This window comes from Cynara cardunculus, assembly GCF_001531365.2.
Source record: "Cynara cardunculus var. scolymus isolate 2C chromosome LG 15, CcrdV1, whole genome shotgun sequence".
NCBI classification, from domain to species: Eukaryota; Viridiplantae; Streptophyta; class Magnoliopsida; order Asterales; family Asteraceae; genus Cynara; species Cynara cardunculus.
Window position 1 is genome coordinate 20297570 of NC_037542.1, and position 18741 is coordinate 20316310.

The 18741-nt window shown below is 32.4% G+C and overlaps 2 protein-coding genes across 2 annotated transcripts; one reads left to right on the forward strand and one right to left on the reverse strand.

Moving 5' to 3' along the window:
• Positions 1-4872: 4872 nt before the first annotated feature.
• On the forward strand, positions 4873-7847 carry LOC112528368 (transmembrane protein 45A). The gene is made up of 3 exons (XM_025139385.1): positions 4873-5053; positions 5474-6068; positions 7187-7847. Exons 2-3 carry the CDS (start codon positions 5722-5724, stop codon positions 7680-7682), a joined length of 843 nt encoding a protein of 280 aa, XP_024995153.1. The 5' UTR covers positions 4873-5053; positions 5474-5721; the 3' UTR covers positions 7683-7847.
• Positions 7848-8650: 803 nt separating this feature from the next.
• Positions 8651-14109, reverse strand: LOC112528295 (MOB kinase activator-like 1A). The gene is made up of 7 exons (XM_025139294.1): positions 13918-14109; positions 12084-12132; positions 11348-11456; positions 10439-10532; positions 10072-10205; positions 9468-9631; positions 8651-8899 (listed from the first exon to the last, which is right to left on the reverse strand). The coding sequence occupies exons 1-7, from the start codon at positions 13938-13940 to the stop codon at positions 8828-8830; spliced, it is 645 nt and encodes a 214-aa protein (XP_024995062.1). The 5' UTR covers positions 13941-14109; the 3' UTR covers positions 8651-8827.
• Positions 14110-18741: the final 4632 nt, after the last annotated feature.

Sequence of the window (18741 nt, forward strand, 5' to 3'; positions counted from 1 at the left end):
TATTAACTTCAAAATCGACATCTGGAGCTTTTATTCTGATCCTTAATTAATCAATGTTCGCCATCATTGCTCGCAAACCCCCAAAAACCTACACATATATCCCACATTTGCATATTCAAACCGACTAGAAATTTTCTCCCTATATCTCTTCACTCCACTGATTCGCTGATCAATTGTGATATAAGTTCAAAATCCGCCTGCAAATTAAAGTGCAAGTCAAAACTATACTTCTTTACATACGTATGCTTGTTATATTACGACATTGTGTTTGTAGGTAGACGTAAAACTTATCTCCTGTCACCGATTTACAGATTGATGATGTTGGCCGGCGAGTGGTCCGATGTGCGTGACGGTGGATTATGATTGGTTTGATTTTGTGGGAGGTCGTAAACCACCATGCGCCTTTGGGTGCTTGGATCATCTCATAATTTAATCAACGGTGGGAAACCCTATCTCCAACGATTATTTTATAACGGAGAAAACGAAAATCTTGGAGGTTTTTGTGAACCGACTATTTAGGGGTGTTTAATCGGTCACCAAGCTGTTCATGGCGGGACTACCCGTTAGACCCGGTCCATCCGGCCCGCTAGAAATACGGGTTTAGACAATCCATAAACGGGTCCAGGTTTGTTCGTTAAAATTAACGGATGAACATGGACAATGTAAAGTCAAATATGAACAGACCCGTTCGACCCGTTTATCTTTTATAATTAATATTTTTTTACCATTAATTAAAATTATAGTAGTATATTTTAAAATTAAGTTATTAAAGTTTTAGGACGAGTGTTAAAACTCTTTGGTTTTTCTTGAGAACCGAAAAGGCTCTACATTATTTTTGTTAGCATTTTTATGTCAAAAGTTCTAATTGATCAACAATTGATAGAGTCGGTAGTTGCTTAAAGTTTTTAATTGCAGAGGTGTTTTTCCTTTACTTTTTGGTTCCACATTTGTTAATTAATAGTTACACTTTTGAGGTCCATTAGCACGTTTATAGGGCGAGCAGTAACAAGTTGTCAAGCCCCAAAAAAAAGGCTTGGATTTACAATATTAGACCTTGTTGGACCAAAAAAACAAGTTAGGCCCGACCTAGCCCCAACTTGTGCCCGCAAATGATCACCTCTAAATCAGACGTATTAAACAGTAATTAATGAAAATGAAAATAAAAGAAACCGAATATTTAGGGGTGTTTAATCAGACGTATTAAACAATATTTAATGAATGGGATGTGCACTAAAACCATGAACCTGAGGTGTAGTCCCAATGACATCATTATGTGGCAATACTTTTGTGTTCCCGCAACATTGATGGAAACGGGTCTCCCCTGACATCGAGAGATATTTCCTGTGTATAATGCCCAGGTAGGGACAACTTGTTGTGGTACACGGTATTGTACCACTACCGCGGGTCGGGTAACACTTTCAATTTATTTCTCATATCTACCTTAAGAGTTATTTTTGTGTGTGATCTCACTAGCCGTTAAGCCTAACACTTGTTCTTGATTATATGATTTCTAGGTCTTGCTAGTGGCGGATCTAAAACCGCCTAAGGGACTTGGTTGATGACGTTTTGGGAAACACTGTAGTGGATGTTGAATAATCGGAAGATAGAATAACACCCGACTGTAATCTAGTTCCTTTTTAAATCATACTAGTGTTTGACACCATGCGTTGCATGGTGACAATAATCCTTTTTAAAATTATTGAAGTTAGTTAAATTAGTCGATGATCATATTTATATATTAAACTAATAAGAATCAATATTATCTTTGATATATGAATCCACCTTATAATTATTGGTTGTTCTTTTAATACATATATATATATATATATATATTATTTAAATTACAAAAATGAAATCTTTTAACGATTAATGCGGTTGAAAATATTTTAAAATAAATAGAATTTGATAAAAAAGTTTCAACAATTGTATGTTGAAAACATTTTAATGTWAAATAAGAATGAGAAAATAAAAGATGAATATGAAAAATGGTTTTTCATTAAACTTGGTTTCTCAATATTCCATGAGGAGTAGTTGTTGTCAACCAAACTCTAAAACAATTGTTAAAAACATATTGTTGGTTCTATTGGGAAAAAAAACTTAAGAAAAATGTAGAAGACATTAGTTAAAGAAAACCTCTAAAATTCTAACAAAATTAAGAAGAATTGCATACTCGGAATAATTGTCTCGAAATAAACCTGGAAAAAAAATATAACCATTAAAAAGAGCATGTTGAAGTTTGGTGATGCTACATGAAAAATTGTAACATAAAAACTTAAAAAATACCAACAAAAGTCAAAAGAAATATATACACACATTAGTTTTCTCAAAGTATACTTGAAAAAGATAACCATTACAAAAATATGTTGAAATTTGTTGAGACTACTTTATGGTTTGTAATACTTTCAAGATTCTATCATCAGACGATTAATCGAACCATTGTTGCCATGAAAACTCTAAAAGTGCGTCAAAAACAAACTCTTCATTTCATTGAAAAAACTTAGGAAAATCATAGAAGATAAAAGTAAAAAAAAAACAAAATTCTAAAATCCCAAAAAAATAGAAAGGAACGCATACCTGAATTGGTCTTCTCGAAATAAACTTGAAAATAGATCTGGTGAAAAATAACAATTTATAAAAATGAAAAAACAAATCAAGTGATAGAGATGGGAAAAATGAAATGAAAACAAATCAAGTGATGGAGATGGAAAAAAAGAGATTGAATGATGAACAATTTATGAAGAAGAGTTAGAGAAAATGAAAAGATTGTGTTAAATGCAAACATAAATGATAATCAATGTTTATAAAAATTAGAATGTGAAATTAAAAAAAAGATTAAAGGAGGATGAATGAAAAAAAAGATAAATAAGTTTTCAACCCTTAGGAGAAGCCAAGTCATCAACCTTGGTTTCTCCTTTAATATATATATATATATATATATATATATATATATATATATATATATAGATNAAAAGATTGTGTTAAATGCAAACATAAATGATAATCAATGTTTATAAAAATTAGAATGTGAAATTAAAAAAAAGATTAAAGGAGGATGAATGAAAAAAAAGATAAATAAGTTTTCAACCCTTAGGAGAAGCCAAGTCATCAACCTTGGTTTCTCCATATATATATATATATATATATATATATATATATATATATATATATATATAGATTATTAGGCTGTTATTCATGTCTCAGTTCTTGAATTTTATACTTTCCCTTCATCGTTTTAAGCCACTTTATGTTTATGGAAATTTCAAGTGGTATGAAATGTTTTAAGTTTTAGGGTGTTACACCCTTCTTATGCTTCTCAACTTAACTTTCTTTCTCACATGATCTTTCGTCATTCGTTTAATAACATCAAATACACATCATGTTTCTTTAACATGAATTGGAAGTCTACTTGCGATCATCGACGTTGATCTACCGTAATCATGAAAACGTATAAAGAATTAGGGGGCGTTTGGTTTGATGGAACGATTTTGAGAAATTTGGATTTCGTGGAATGATATGCAATTGGATGGAGTGGATTTGAAATTTTTGGTGTGTTTAGTTTGTAACATTTGAGATGAATTTGAATTCCATTTTTGTTATAAATAATTTATAAAAAGAAAATTATCACTAATTATATAAAATTAAATTACCCTTTTATTAATTGATTATTATAAAGCAAACATTTTCTATATATTTTAAAACATTAATACACACAAATCCTGTGAAATTTCACGAAATACCAACAATCCCTGTAAGATTTTCTAAATCTCATGTTTGTGGGATTTCAATGGAATCTGGGATTTCAAATATAAGTAATCTTTCAAACCAAACATGAGATTGGAATGAAATTAAATTCCAAAACCCCATAAATCTCATCCAGTCTTACAAACCAAACAAGACCTTATAGATTTAATTTCCCAACTGGATTTATGTTGTTCTCAGTGAATGGACTTTGTTGATTAAACAAACCAACAAAATTTCATCAAAGGAATCCGTCATTTCAGTACCCTTGAATTATGTCAGATTCCAATGAATCCGTAAACCATAAGACAAAGTTCAGGGATGAACGTATGAAGACCTGAGCAGGGTCTTGTACACCCGCTCAACCGATTTTCATAGGTTTACCTTTTTAGTATGAAAGATGCATCCTAGTAACTTTGAGGGGTACTCCGCGACATTAAAAAATACGATGAAGATCAATCAAAAAAATCATTTGAAATCAACAAAAATACAAAATGAAAGTCCATCAAAATCAATAAAAAAAACTTAAAAATTCTCTCGAAAAGGTGGAATTGCTACAAACACTTCCACACGACTTTACAAGTCTTTGATTCATCTTAAAAATGCATATCTCGATAAAAATTCTCTACCCGTCACCGAAAGAGCCAATCAAGAAAGATTGTCTCAGGGGTTGTTTGTTTACCTCTTAATAATTTCATTAAGAGACAACTTTGAATCGTTAAGAGGTGAATCTTGTTTGATAAAAAAATCTGCCTCTTAATGATACCAAAACCATCTGAATGATTTTGTATCATGGATCTCCTTAACCATTAAGAGCCCTAATTCCATTATACACAATTATCAAACAATTATATTTCATTTTACACTATATCATAAAAGTCTCTTAATCATTCTGATCACTTAATTTAATTTTGCACCAAACCATTCAATAATTATTAAACCAATCATTCATGATATCATGTAAATATGCATTATGATCTTTCTGCCGTATCTAACCAGTTGGAACCGGTAAAATTGGAACCAGAAGTAAATGTTTTCGGGCTAACGAAGGCGTGGGACCCAAAACACCATTTGCTAGAAGAAATACACATCAAAATGTGAGAGGGCAGCCATAATTGAAAACTTTTAAGCTGCCATTTCTCTTTTTGTCGGTTTTCCTTTTTTGCACAGAAGGCTATCATCCCGATCCCACCTCCTTCCTCCATAATCATTTTTCTTTCATACCCATCTTCGCAATCTTGATTTGAGTAAAGCTTTTTGGATCGTAATCATAATCATAAACAAGTATCAATCACACTTTCGATATTACCCATGTGTAAGTTCATTTCCCTTTTCAAAACTTCATGATTTCCTCGTTCATGTAATCAATCACCTTTTTGTTGATGGGTTTTCGATTTACATGATCTGCTTGTTTCTTGATTTCAAGATTCCCTTTGTTCTTTTGGCCATAGTTTTGACTTTTGGCCTGATGTACACGAAGCTATTATGAGATTTCTTCGATTGCGCAATAATAACAATGCGTGAAGAATTTACCCTAGTTGTAATGTAATAATCGGTAGTTTTGTGGGTATTCATTTTAAAGATCTGTATGTTTCTTGATTTCAAGCTTCCATTTTTTATTTTCGTACTGGGTTGACTTTTAATAATCAAATGTCAACAAGAAACTTCCCTGAAGTCTTCTAAGTGATAATAACATGGGGAATTTTTGACTAAAGAATTCAATTTGTTGAAACAGGAATTGATTAAATGGGCTGAAAGTCTTGAAAGAAACAAGGTTGATAGCTATCTTTGGTTTGGGTATTTCAAGATTCCTAAAATTGGTTGAGAGAAGGGTGAAATAATTTCATCTTGCAATCTGTTTCTTCGATTATCAAAGAACCCATCTCAAATCCCTGCTCTTTTTTGCAATTCTTGAAGAAAATTCTTGAGGGCGAAAAGTTGAAAAGCTTAGGGTACAGAATTAGTGTTGAGAGATACAGAGAAATGGGATCTTTTGCTGGACATGTGGTTCCAGGGACACTGTTTCTTGTGGTTGGTGTATGGCATATATGGTGCACAGTGGTCCGTTATGCAGCAGACCCGAAATCATTTCGAGTTAGAGTTTGGAATCCTGTTCCAGGTTTCAATGGGAAATTGAAGTACTTGGAGCTTTATGTTATAGCAGTTGGAGCTTTTATTGATATGTGTATAGAGCTTTTATATTCGACCCACCTTAAGTTCTTTGTTAATGGTGTCTTGAACCCACATCATATGAATGATTTTGAGCACGGTGGAATGCTTCTGATGTTCTTTGTCTTCAGTATCATTGCTTTGCTCTCTGAAAAGACCAGGTCAGTCTTTATCATCCACAGTTGCTCTTCCATTCATTTTATTCATCGCTTATACTTTTTAATGTCGAATTCTGTTACAATTGTGATCAAAGTTTTTGGAATTTGTAGCAAGTGTTATTAAGTTTAGGATCAATGAGAGTTTTAAGTTGAAAAGTAACCTGTTTAATTTGGGAAATGTCAAAATGTATGTCTATTTGTACATGACATATTGATAGTATAAGTAGCTGCCATGCCTTGTAACTTTAAGTGGGACCCACTACCACGTAAATGGTTTCTAACGTGTGTCTATCATGTTATGAATGTGACATCCATATCTATACGCGCAAAGCACATTAGATACTACTTTTGGTGCATACCCTTTTGCATTTTGCCGACAAATATTTGTTCTTTTGTTAATTTTTTCAATTTATTTCAAGTATCTTGTAATTCTATGAAAATGAAACAATTTATGATCGCAGAGTGGCATGGATAACTTCATTTGAACAAGTCTGAGGCACACCCTTGTTGTTTGATGCACTCAGATTACTATCTATTGCATACAAGTGTATACGGATAAATATAGAACTCATTCTATTATAGCTTGCATACAGACGATACATATGTATATGTATATGAATGTATGTATATATGTGCATATGTCTATTTGCTTACATGTGTGTGTATATATAACTATGCATATATATAGCTAGCTAGTATACCTATATGTATGTATAGGTAGTGTATAGCTAAGCTGTTTTGAATTAGAGGCAGGCTGCTTAAAGGTCATCGAACTAAAAAAGACTTTAGAAGGTCATACGCCTAATTTAAAGGTCCCATAGGCAGGTGGGTGGTGTCTTAGAGTTGAACCACAGACCTAGCACTCACTAATTTACATAAAACCAAACCAAATGAGCTCAGTATATCGCACCCGGATGTGGGGTGTGGGGGTGGGATGTATGCAAACCTGATCTCGTACACTTTTCTCTTATCTGCATCTTCTCCCTCGTGATTTATGTTATGCAAAAGTAAACATTATGATCGTTATAGCCAATATCAATGCTGTTGTTTAATGCATATCGGTATCAAGATTTCTACATTTTAAAATTCTTGACTTTTGACCTTTTTTTGGTCATTTTCAGCTTCCTTCCGTTACCAGAAGGCGCTCTGTGCTTAATATCAGCCACAGCATTCTGTGCAGAATACCTCTTATTCTTCTTTCATTCAACGACACACAAAGGTCTAGAGGGACACTACCATCTCCTCCTTGTTCTACTCGTATCCCTATGCATATTGTCGATTGTTTGTGGGGCCATCGTGCCCACAAGCCTCCCTGCTGATCTGTGCAGCGGCATTGCTATAACCCTTCAAGGCCTGTGGTTTTATCAAACGGCATTTTCGCTCTATGGGCCCATGATGCCAACTGGGTGTAAGCTCAACTTGAATGAAATCACGTGTTCCTCTCATGATCACGAGGTTCGCGGGCAGTTGCTGGCTAACTTGCAGATATTTGGGCTTGTTTTCTTGGTTCTTGCTGGTGTGGCGGGATCATACATTTTAGCGGATAAAAGGTCTGGGAAGGGTGAGTTCAGAATGCTGCATATGACACCTGATGATGGATTTCATGAGCAATTATAATTGTGTTGAAGTTTCAACTTTTTTGATGTAGTAGCAGATTATCTGCATAAGATCAGGTGTAGATTTGACACTCTCAATTTGTACTTTTCCATCTACTTTTTTTTCTGATATATATTTTTTTTATTAAATTGAATTGGTACTGCATTTGGTTGGATGGAGTTTGAACTGGAACTGAATTATGAAACGGTATATGTATATATAGAGAGGGGATCAAAGGAGAACATGACAACAACACGAGAACGGTCAAATCACATGTCAATTTTGCATTGAAATTACATCTGATTATGGAACATGATCAAAATAAAGGTGTGCGGGAGACTTGGCTCATGACCTAGGTCTTGCATAATTATGTGTGATTTTACACATGAGTTTAGTGTAAATCATGTGATTTGACCCTTTTTGTACCATCTTATTTGAATCTGTCTCCCTCTATCTTTATCATTTAAATCTTGTTCTTGATTGGACATGAGTAGAGAGACTCTTCAGGAATATCAAATTTTAGAACTCAAAGCAAGACCACAATACTAACAACAGTTGTTTATAGACAGGATGGCCTGTTAAACCTAGTTCAATAGAAAAGTGGGCTTTGACAATTGTTTTCAAAAAAATGGACAAACATGAACTTGACCCATTAAGATTAATGGATGGACATGAGGGTGAAAACTTTGTGGACAAACTCACCCAGTTTATTCGTATTTTTATAATTATATAATTAATTAAAACTTTGGATGGTTTCCCAACTCCCAATTTAAATGGTAGGCATGAACAAGTTATCAATCCCACTTGGGCTTAGGTGTGGGCTTGGGTCTGCGATATTAGGCCCGTTAGGGAAAAATAGGTTATTCCCGGGCCGTAAATGATCACATATATGAAAAAATGATCAAAAAACCAATGTGATATCATATTTGTTCTTTTAAATGCAGGAATGGCTAAAAATGAAATCAAACATAAGATGAGGGTGAAAACTTGGTTCACAACACCTTATTTTCCATTCTTGTTTGAAACTTATGCATTATCAACTAAAAACCATACAAGCCAGTAAACAATACTAGTTACATTAGATAACATCAACGACAACATTTGTAACCACACCACCCTTATTCAATTCTCAAATAAAATCATAGTTTAATGGTTACTAATGTTTTTCAATAAGTGACGATGGAATCTATAAGCTCGTGAAGTGGAGCTAGCTCCTTCTTGTCGATCAATGAAAACTCCTGCGTATAGAAACACTATTGTTTTCAGTAACCTATGGCTATTAGATAAATAATATATATATATATATATATATATATATATATGGGGGGTGGTTCATCTGAGAATCACAAAAAAATTAAGAACTGGAGAACCTATATATTCATTGATGCATGTATGCTAATGAATTTCAGTGACTATATGCATCAATGCATATATACTTACATGCATAGTAGATAGGTATCGATGAATATATTCATTACGAAATATTTTGATAGTCTATATGCATCAATGAATATATATGTTCCTTGGTTCTCAAAATTTTTGTAGTTCTCATGTAAACCTTCCTATATATATATATATATATATATTGTTAGATACAGATTAGTATAATATTAGCATTCATTGAGGGTATTATTGGCATTTCACTTGGTATTCATTGAGGGTATTATTCACTTCTAAATAGACTAGTACAAATAGGAAAATTCCAACAATGCCCTTTATGAATGCTAATTTTATACTAAGAGTGGGCTTAAATTAAACAGTAGCAGGAAATACAAAAGACTGTTGATGAGTTTGGAGAAGACTTACACATGTAAACAATATGAAATGCTTGAAACATGTGTTTAGATGGGCTTCTTCTTTAAGACTCACAATCTTCTGAAAGTGTGTATGGTAGATATGAGCATATACACGAAACAAACGTTTAAATATTGTTTTCACAACATCCCTGAAATTGGCGGGGAATGGCGCACCTGCAAGGTATGTCAAAATGATTGTTACAATTTATAAACCAAAAGATAAGTAGCCAAAGGTGCCACTCATTCACAATGGCCAAGAAACTAACCACCAAAGTGCAACCCCAGTGCACCAAGGTCTCCTTGGCTTAACCCTAAGGGGTAGCTCAATTGGTAAGATCTTGGGTTTGCTCCTCAAACGTCAACAATTCAAGTGCCCCATGGCCACCAGAGAGAGTGAGTTTGCCTGGCTGTTAACTTTAGGGCCCAATGGGATTAGTCGAGATGTGCACAAACTTCAGTGACATGATTTTATTTGAATATTTGTTATATGTTTAATATGGATGTGACGTTAGAAAATGGGAACTGTTGTAGTTTTCATGCATTAAAGGGAGCCTAAGAACAAAACTGTGTATTAGGAGTGCATTATTGACATAAAGTAGAACACAAGAGATTACCAAGCCTTTGGGGAAATATGGATTCATCATCCAACTGTGATTCAATCCAATCCATCAAGAACTCAACGTATTTTGGAGCCGAGACTTCAATAGGCTTCTTGATTTGCACACCATCTGCCCATCGGTATTCATACCTGAAAGTTATATTAACGTAAATATAGGAATCCTATATCTTAATAAATAATGAACTGTTGCTTGTGCTATATAGGTAGACACAAACTTCAATGCTTTGGTCAAAATTGAAAATATTGCGGCGTTCATAAAGACCAATCTTGAAGATTTATATTCAGACTACTAAAATTTAAAAATTATAGGATTACAGGAGATGATGTGATAGCAAAAGTAGTAGTATATCGCTAAGACATACTTGGGACCCGCAGTCATAGTTGGGCAAATCTCCGGTGTACAGAATTCAGTCAGGGTGCCATAAAGAAGATTCACCTGGTTGAAAAAATCCACAGCTGAAAATAAAAAAAATCCAAGTCAGAAATCAAACCACCTTCGTTTAGATTCAAATAATGAAGATCATTGCATCAATCTAGACAATAAAAAAATATGCACACTTCTTTTGAAGTGGGCATATTGGTATAATGGAGAGGAAAAATTGGCCAAAGCATACATCCACAGGTAGTTCATGGACAATCTATAACTTTGACAAATGAGTCAAAAGAACTCAGAGTCCCATTCATTATAACGCTGCAGTTATAAAGGGACCACCACTGTATATTTAATAACTGTATGATTGAACTATGTAAATTCATCATGAAACATAAACTACTCCACGATATTTGTGAGAATATGTGGAACCCCATTAGATTACTCTCCAAAAAGAGCCTTTGAGAGAAGGGAGGTTCCAACGTATATCGAGGAAAAACGGTCCAAGTCTAACTGATGTAGGATTTTAACATGCCCCTAGGAGGCTAGACGGGCACAAATTGTCCCAGAGTGTCGAGAGGGGGCTAGACGAGTACAAATTGCCCGGAGAGTTGAGTCCCTAGAGTGGTAGCCTTGGCTCTAATACCTTGGAGAATATTAGATTACTTTCCAAAAGAGCCCTTAGGGAGGGGGTACAACATATATAGGAAGTGAAATGGTCCAAGTCTAGCCAATGTGGTAATCTAACAATATTGTCGATTTTTTTTCAAAGGAAGGGTTACGTCCAATGGGGGGAGAAATTCACATTCTTGTAAAGCTAATAGAGCTAAAAACACAGCATTAAACTCTTCACTTTACAAAATTCTAGATCTCACAAGGAGAGAAAGAGAAGGAGATTAACTATTAACGGCAAGCCATTCATTTATATCCTCCCCAGGAGGAAGTCTCACGGCTTCTCTTAGGTTCCCACTACCCAAAGTAGCATCAATGTGTTGTCTTAGTTGTGCCCCCTGTAAAATAAAATGAAAATTTCAAGATTTTCCTCTACCTATACGAATAGAAAACCAAAAGGTAAGTATTAGCTATGTAAGTGCATGCTTGAAGGAAATTTTCATCTAATAGTTGGTATACTAATGCACTAGCACAAATCAGAACAACGAAAACATAGTGAAACTACAAACGTTCTTGGAAGTAAAACTGTATGGTTGTGACGTGGCTTGGATTGGGTAATTTAGCTGAATGGCCTCCTGACAAGTGTTTTTTTTTAATCCCTTATCTTCTGACAAGTTTCTAGGCATTCTTGTGTATGAGAGCAACATTCTTATGTAAATTAGTGACGTTCTCAAACATGTCTACAGATCATGGCTTTAGAAAAACGTAACAGGAGGTCATTTAATCAAAGGACCTGACATGGATTTGCCTCTAAGTCATTCGAGCGAATCAAGGCAACTAGCAGCAACTTTAGCCACAATAATCCTTGTTCTTTTGTAATGGTGGATGCTAAAATCCCTAAAAAACTAATTTTTGCAGTGAAAAAAGGACATATTTCAATTGCAATATTAAGAAATAATTTCTCATAAAATCAATCGCCACAAATAGAGATAGAGAGAGAGAGAGAGAGAGAGAGAGAGTTTAACCTTACTCCCGGAGGGTGCACTCTTTTTTGGACGAAATGTCCTCTGATTCCTGTCAAAAATTGCCACAATAACAATAACTATTTACTAAGAACTAAATAAAGCGTGCCATTTTGAAATATAAACAATAAAAGAATGACAACTGAAGTTTATAATGCCTGGTCATACAGAAAGAACAAAGATCTAAAACCTTAATGTTCAAAAAGAAATGTCAATATCCAACCGTCATTTCTAGTGGACATGAAAAGTTTCATTTCTGCACTAAATACATCTATACCACACTTATCGAATTCCAACAAGTTGGGTTAATGACATTCTTATGGTCACTTGGTGCCTCATGAAACATCAAGCCAAAGGTTTGAATACAACTAGGTGCAATCGGTACTTGAGGCCATGTCTGCTGGCCAAAAGGCCTAGAGTTTGCTTGGTCATGTGAAAAGGATGTTTCCTGAACCCCAAGGCCTAGGCGCCTAGCCTTTGTTTGCCGGTTGAGCTGGCCCTCAAGGGTAAGGAGTACGTCCTTGTACTATTCATTGTGAATCTCACTCTCTAGCATATGATAGAGTTGGATGGTTATAAGATTATTATGCAGAATCCCAAGAGAAGCTGCAAAGGATCCATCAACCAAAACCCCCAATGGGTTATATGGAAAATCTTTTGAGACGGAAAGTGATATCAAGTGCAGCTTGATATCTTCATTTTCAACTATAGAATTATGATTACTAACAATTCATGGGAATTCTATAGCTAATATTTTCTACTAATGATTGGAAATTGGGAGTTCTATAGTTCTAGTCCTTGTGGTTAGACATTTTAAGAAATGTTCCAAGAACGTAACAGCTTGATGCAATAATTTAAAAGAAATGAGTTTTAGGATATTGTGATGGGTTATATTCAACCTTTGCTAACATCCATCAGAATACAATGAGTAACATCTTATATAAAAGAAACATCTCACTTCTATAAAAGTGGCAATCAAAACCAACATACAAGCAAAATATTACACTAATGTGCTAATTAAAAGTTCTTTCAACCCATTTCATCTCATACTTGGGCTTGCACATGGGCAACAATTTGGAAGTGAAGAACTCCAACATGATTTCAACAAACAGGTTATAATAAACTGAATACAGTAATAGAGAGAACGACCAAACTGCATCATCATCTTGGAAACTTCTTTAGCATTTCCACAGTCATATGGTGAGCCAAAAGTCACAACTACCAAAACCCCTTTTTAGACAATTACTTTCATGATCCAATTATAAACAATTTTACAATAAATTTTCCCCCAAACTTGATCAAACCAATCATTTCACACGATTCAACAAATACCCAAATCAAATAATCCTCTATGGCAAATCATCTAAGCTAGCAAATCACAACTATTCCAAGTCCCAATGAGCTTCAGCACTCTATGATCCCTAATATTAATATTCCAAACACAAACTCCCCCAATCCCGAAAGGAATCAAATCCTGACCTATGACTTCCCAATTTCAGAATTCATATGGATATCCTTGTCTTTTTTCAGTGAATGAGATCAATTTTAGTGTATTCGATTAGTTTATCAAAAACTTGGTATTCGTTCCAAGTTGAAACGAAATCAATACCGACCGAATTTCATTCTTTTTGGAGCGAAGGGAAGGTAAAAGAAGTAATTGAGCATTAACTCAATCTAAAAAGGCAAAACTGATCATAATCACAATGAATTAGAGATACCCAGATCAAGAAAGTCAACGCAATGCATCTTAAATCATCATACACATAAGAAAAATCAACAAAAATCTGATTGAAATCCTCAAAACTCAACGATGCAGAACTGAATAAAGGTGTCTTGCCTGCCGAGACCGAAGAGGCTCATGACTAAGGAGAGAGTACAGAGAAGAAAAGGACGTCTCTTCGATTTGATTTTGAGGAGAAAATGGGGAAGAAAACGAGCAGTTTAATTGAAACGTCGAAAAGGGCTGGAACGCACTGCGATCGCATCCAATACCCACATCTCTGCCAGCTTCATAAATTGACAAGTGTTCAATAATATTTTCAAGATCTGATTGACATCTGAAGAAAATATTTCTCGTAATTAGTAAACTAAATAATTAGGGTTCTTTTATCAAACACTTACCTAATAAGCGTTTATCGGTAAAATTTAACACTGTTAATAACTTACAAGTTAAGATTTTAGACCACCAAAATGACATCGTATGCAAGTGGTAAGAGTCATCGACGCCACTTATCGGGTAAGACTTTTGGTCCTTGTTTGGCTCTTACCGGATAAGATACTTGGTCTTTATCATATTCATCCGGTAAGGTAATGCGACTTTATATCAAGTGTTCAATAATATTTTCAAGATCTAATTGACATCTGAAGTTTTGGCACCTCGATGTCGGCTCTTTGCCACTTGGGGTTGTACTTTGTAGTATGTTCCAAGGGTTGAGTTGTTCGTTCATTAAAGCAGTACGTGAGCTGAGTTCAGAATGCCATGAAACAATTCGACATTTAGGTTGATTATTACCTCTAATTACCTGGACAAAGTCCGGTTATCGCCATTCATCTCTCGCTTGTTCTCAATATCTTTAGGCTTTTTCGTTTCTTTTGAACAAAAAGTTGATTACCGACAATATCAACCGTTCCCACATCAAACCAACCTACAAAAAGTTGATTACCCGCAACCGGCAACACCAACTAGTCTCACTCAACAACCGAGACTAATCAAGAGGGTCTAAGAGTGAAACCGAGACCTGTCTTAATTTAGGTAACAATACTTTATTTTTTAAATATTACTTTAATTTTATGTTTTTTGAAAGAGTTAGAGATTACTAGAAGGGTACTCGCGCAACGCAGCGAGATAAATCTCCATTTAAATGTTTAGTTTTTATTATTTTTCTCTATCGATATAATACGATTTTATGTAATTTTTAGAAAACGATAATATTTTTATTTTTGAATGAAATATAAATTTGAGAATAGCATAAAAAATAAAAATAAAAATCGATATTAGTATCAAATTAACTATCTAATAGTTTTTGTTTTCTTGGTGTAACTTTTTTAATTTAATCTTTTATTATAATTTAATTTAGGTCTAATAACAAAGTAATTTATTTTTGGTTTAATAATATATTTTTTATTAAAGATAATAATTAAACATTCGGTTAGAAACTCAATGATTATCTTAATTATATTTTAGATTTTCTATATTTAAAATAGATGTTTATCCTGTATTTGATTATGTTTATCTGCAGTTAGTTACACGAATTTAAAAATAAAGCTTTAATAAATTGTACTTACACAAAATCATTTGTAATCTTGAATTTTAGGTAATATGCATCAATAATCAGTACTTCATGCATAAAAAATGATTTTTAAGAGTTTTTATTAAATGCTTTACAATATAGTATAGATAAAGGTACGTGAGCTCTGGGAACTACACAGTGTTAAATAATGTGGATTCAGTGTATTGGGTTTGTATTTTCTGTAGTTTTTTTTATTTTAAAGGACAAAGATCAGATTTCTTAATAAAGAAATAAGTAAGGAGATTTCAGTGTAGATGAGTGGTATCACATTGGTAGCGACAGATGGCAAAGGTGGAGATGAGTGTCAAGCCTATTCTGCTGTTCATGGTGATGTAATGGCGAAAACTCAAGTACCAGATTTGAATTAACCAAACGTGTTGACATTTTATGATTGAGCTGAATAGAGTTTGCATCAGATGAGTATGATATAACTGGTGTAACATTTCCAGAGGCTAATCATTTCAAATATTGTCTGCTTTTGTCTATACCTGAACTCACGATTTTAAAATACATTTGATAGATGAGGTATTCAGTCTTTTATAAGGCAACCTTAGTTTCCTTCTCCAACCAATATAGATATCGAAGGGGGACTAAGGTTTTTTTCTCACAAAAGGAGAACCAACATTCTTTATTTACAACACTAACATGGCTACTAATTGTTCCTTAATCAATGACAACTCAGATAAATTATTCCCTCAAGTGTGACAATACAAAATTACATACTCAGATAAATTATTCCTTCCAAACTCAGATTTATTACTGATAAGTGATAACATTATACTAAAACTATAATAACCCTGAAAAATCTTTATGATAAGTTATCTATTCGGTTTGGTTTTCATATACATTCGTCAGTTCAGTTTGAATATTTTTATAATAAAATAAAAAATTATTTAAATTATAATTTGTTGAACACATACATTATATATCACATTATCCTTTTAACCAACCACTCCAAATAACTTCTCTTCAAAAAAAAATATTATAAAACATTATTTAATGAAAATATTTAATTACTAATTTATTTAAAAAAAATTATCTAATATAATTTATAAACAAACAAACAAAAGTAAAGATCAAAATCAAAAAATTTAATTTGAAATAATAAAAAATAAATAAATTAGTATTAGATATTTATAAAAATATATTAAAGAAGGGCAAATTGCATGAAAAAGTAACGTACTTTAACTTGATTTTCATTTTAGGTAACATATTTTCAAAACTTTCATTTTAATACGTAAGATGTAAAGTTTTAAACATTTAATTACCCGAATAACTGGTTGAAGACTAAATTTAGATTAAAAAAATTCACGTCACTAACCACGTCAACAAATAAAACTGAATTGGATACCACATCAGCATGATAACCGGTTAATGCTTCAACTGGTTACTCGGGTACTTAAATGTTTAAAACTTTACATCTTCGATACCAAAATGAAAGTTTTAAAAGTACGTTACTCACAACATAAATCAAGTTAAAATACATTACCTTTTCATGGAATTTGCCCTTAAAATAACGAGCAGGATGAATTATTTATATTGTCATTTTCAAATAACTTTTGTTTCATTATTTATAGTTTATTGTTACTATCAACATTTCATCATAGTCAAATAATAGTTTCTTTAATGTTTGATTAGGAAACCATTAGTCAAAAGCCAATAATTTCATTCATTGTAATTTAAAACAACCGACAATTCTAATAACTGAACCTGTTCTACTCAACTGAGAATTTTGTAGTTTATGATAACCGTGAGATCCAATATGAATCATTTATTTTCGATAATTAAGGATATTTCATTTATATTTCAGTTCGTCGTACTTAAAGGTAGTGTTTTGCACTCATGGAAATAAAAATAAATTATAAACTATAGGGATGAAAACTGAATATTTGAAACAATAGGGACAAAATCTGAATTTTTTAACAAACGAGAAGGACGAAAAACGTAATTTACTGAAAAAATTGTTAGAGTATGTGTTATATTAAATGATGTTTTTTTAACTAAACAGTTAAAGAAAGTAGGATAAAAGGGGTTTCCAATGAATCTCAACTGTTTATATATTTCAATAAATATTTAATTTTATAAATATTTCGATTGTTTTTTTAAATATAAAATATTTATATTAATTAATAAATTATTATAATCTTTTATTAATATTCAAATAATAAAAAATAAACTTTTATCATTTCCATAAATATTTTATGTGATTGGTGTATATGAATGAATTTTAAACCTCCTTTTAATTCGCATATTTGTTTTTATTTATTTTTTTAAATAAAATTTGCCATTGACTTCTTTTTCTTTTCAAGACCGTACTTCAACGAAACAAGATGAAATACGTGGGACCATGCATATGTCATTTGTTTGTTTTGGGCTTTAAAAACAGGTTTGTTCAACGACTGACATTCAATAAATGTGTGGGGAATCGAATCGATCCAATTATTCGTTGGATGTTAGATTTTCCCAACAAATTCTATCCAATTAACATTAGATAACCGATTCAATTGACTGGATCAATTCAGTTCCATCAATTTGACATTTTTATTGGATATACATCGGATAAGATTGGATCCAACCGATATTAATCGGAATGGATCCATCCAATGGATGATCGGATCAAATTTGAAAATAAATACTTTTTATTTTCACTTTTAATATATATCTATACTATATTATAAAGCATTTGACCAAAACTCTTAAAAACCATTTTTTATACACGAAGTACTGTTTGTTGATGCATATTACTTAAAATTCAAGATTACAAGTAAATTCTATATAAGTACAACTTATTAAAGCTTCATATTTGAATTCGTGTAACTAACTGTAGATAAAAATAATCAAATACATGATAAGCATCATATTTTAAATATAAAAAAATTTAAAATATAATTAAGATAATCATTGATATCTAAAAAAAATACTTAAATATTATCTTCATAAAAGATTATATTACTAAACATAAATTAAATTAATTCGTTACTAAACCTAAATTAAATTATAATAAAAAAAATTTCATTAAAAAAATTACACAAAGAAACAAGAACTTTTAAATAATTAATTTGATATTAATATCTGATATATTTTTTTTCAAACTTTTATGTTATTTTTAAATCTCTATTTTATTCAAAAATAAAAACATTATCGTTTTCTCAAAACTACATAAAACTGTAGTATATCAACATAAAAAAGGAATAAAACCAAACATTGAAATCGAGATGTGGCTCGATGCATTGCACGATTACCCTTCTAATATATATATATATATATATATATATATATATATATATATCTATACTATATTATAATGCATTTGGCTAAAACTCTTAAAAACTCTTAAACTCTTAATCTCTTAAACCCACTCATCCCTAAAC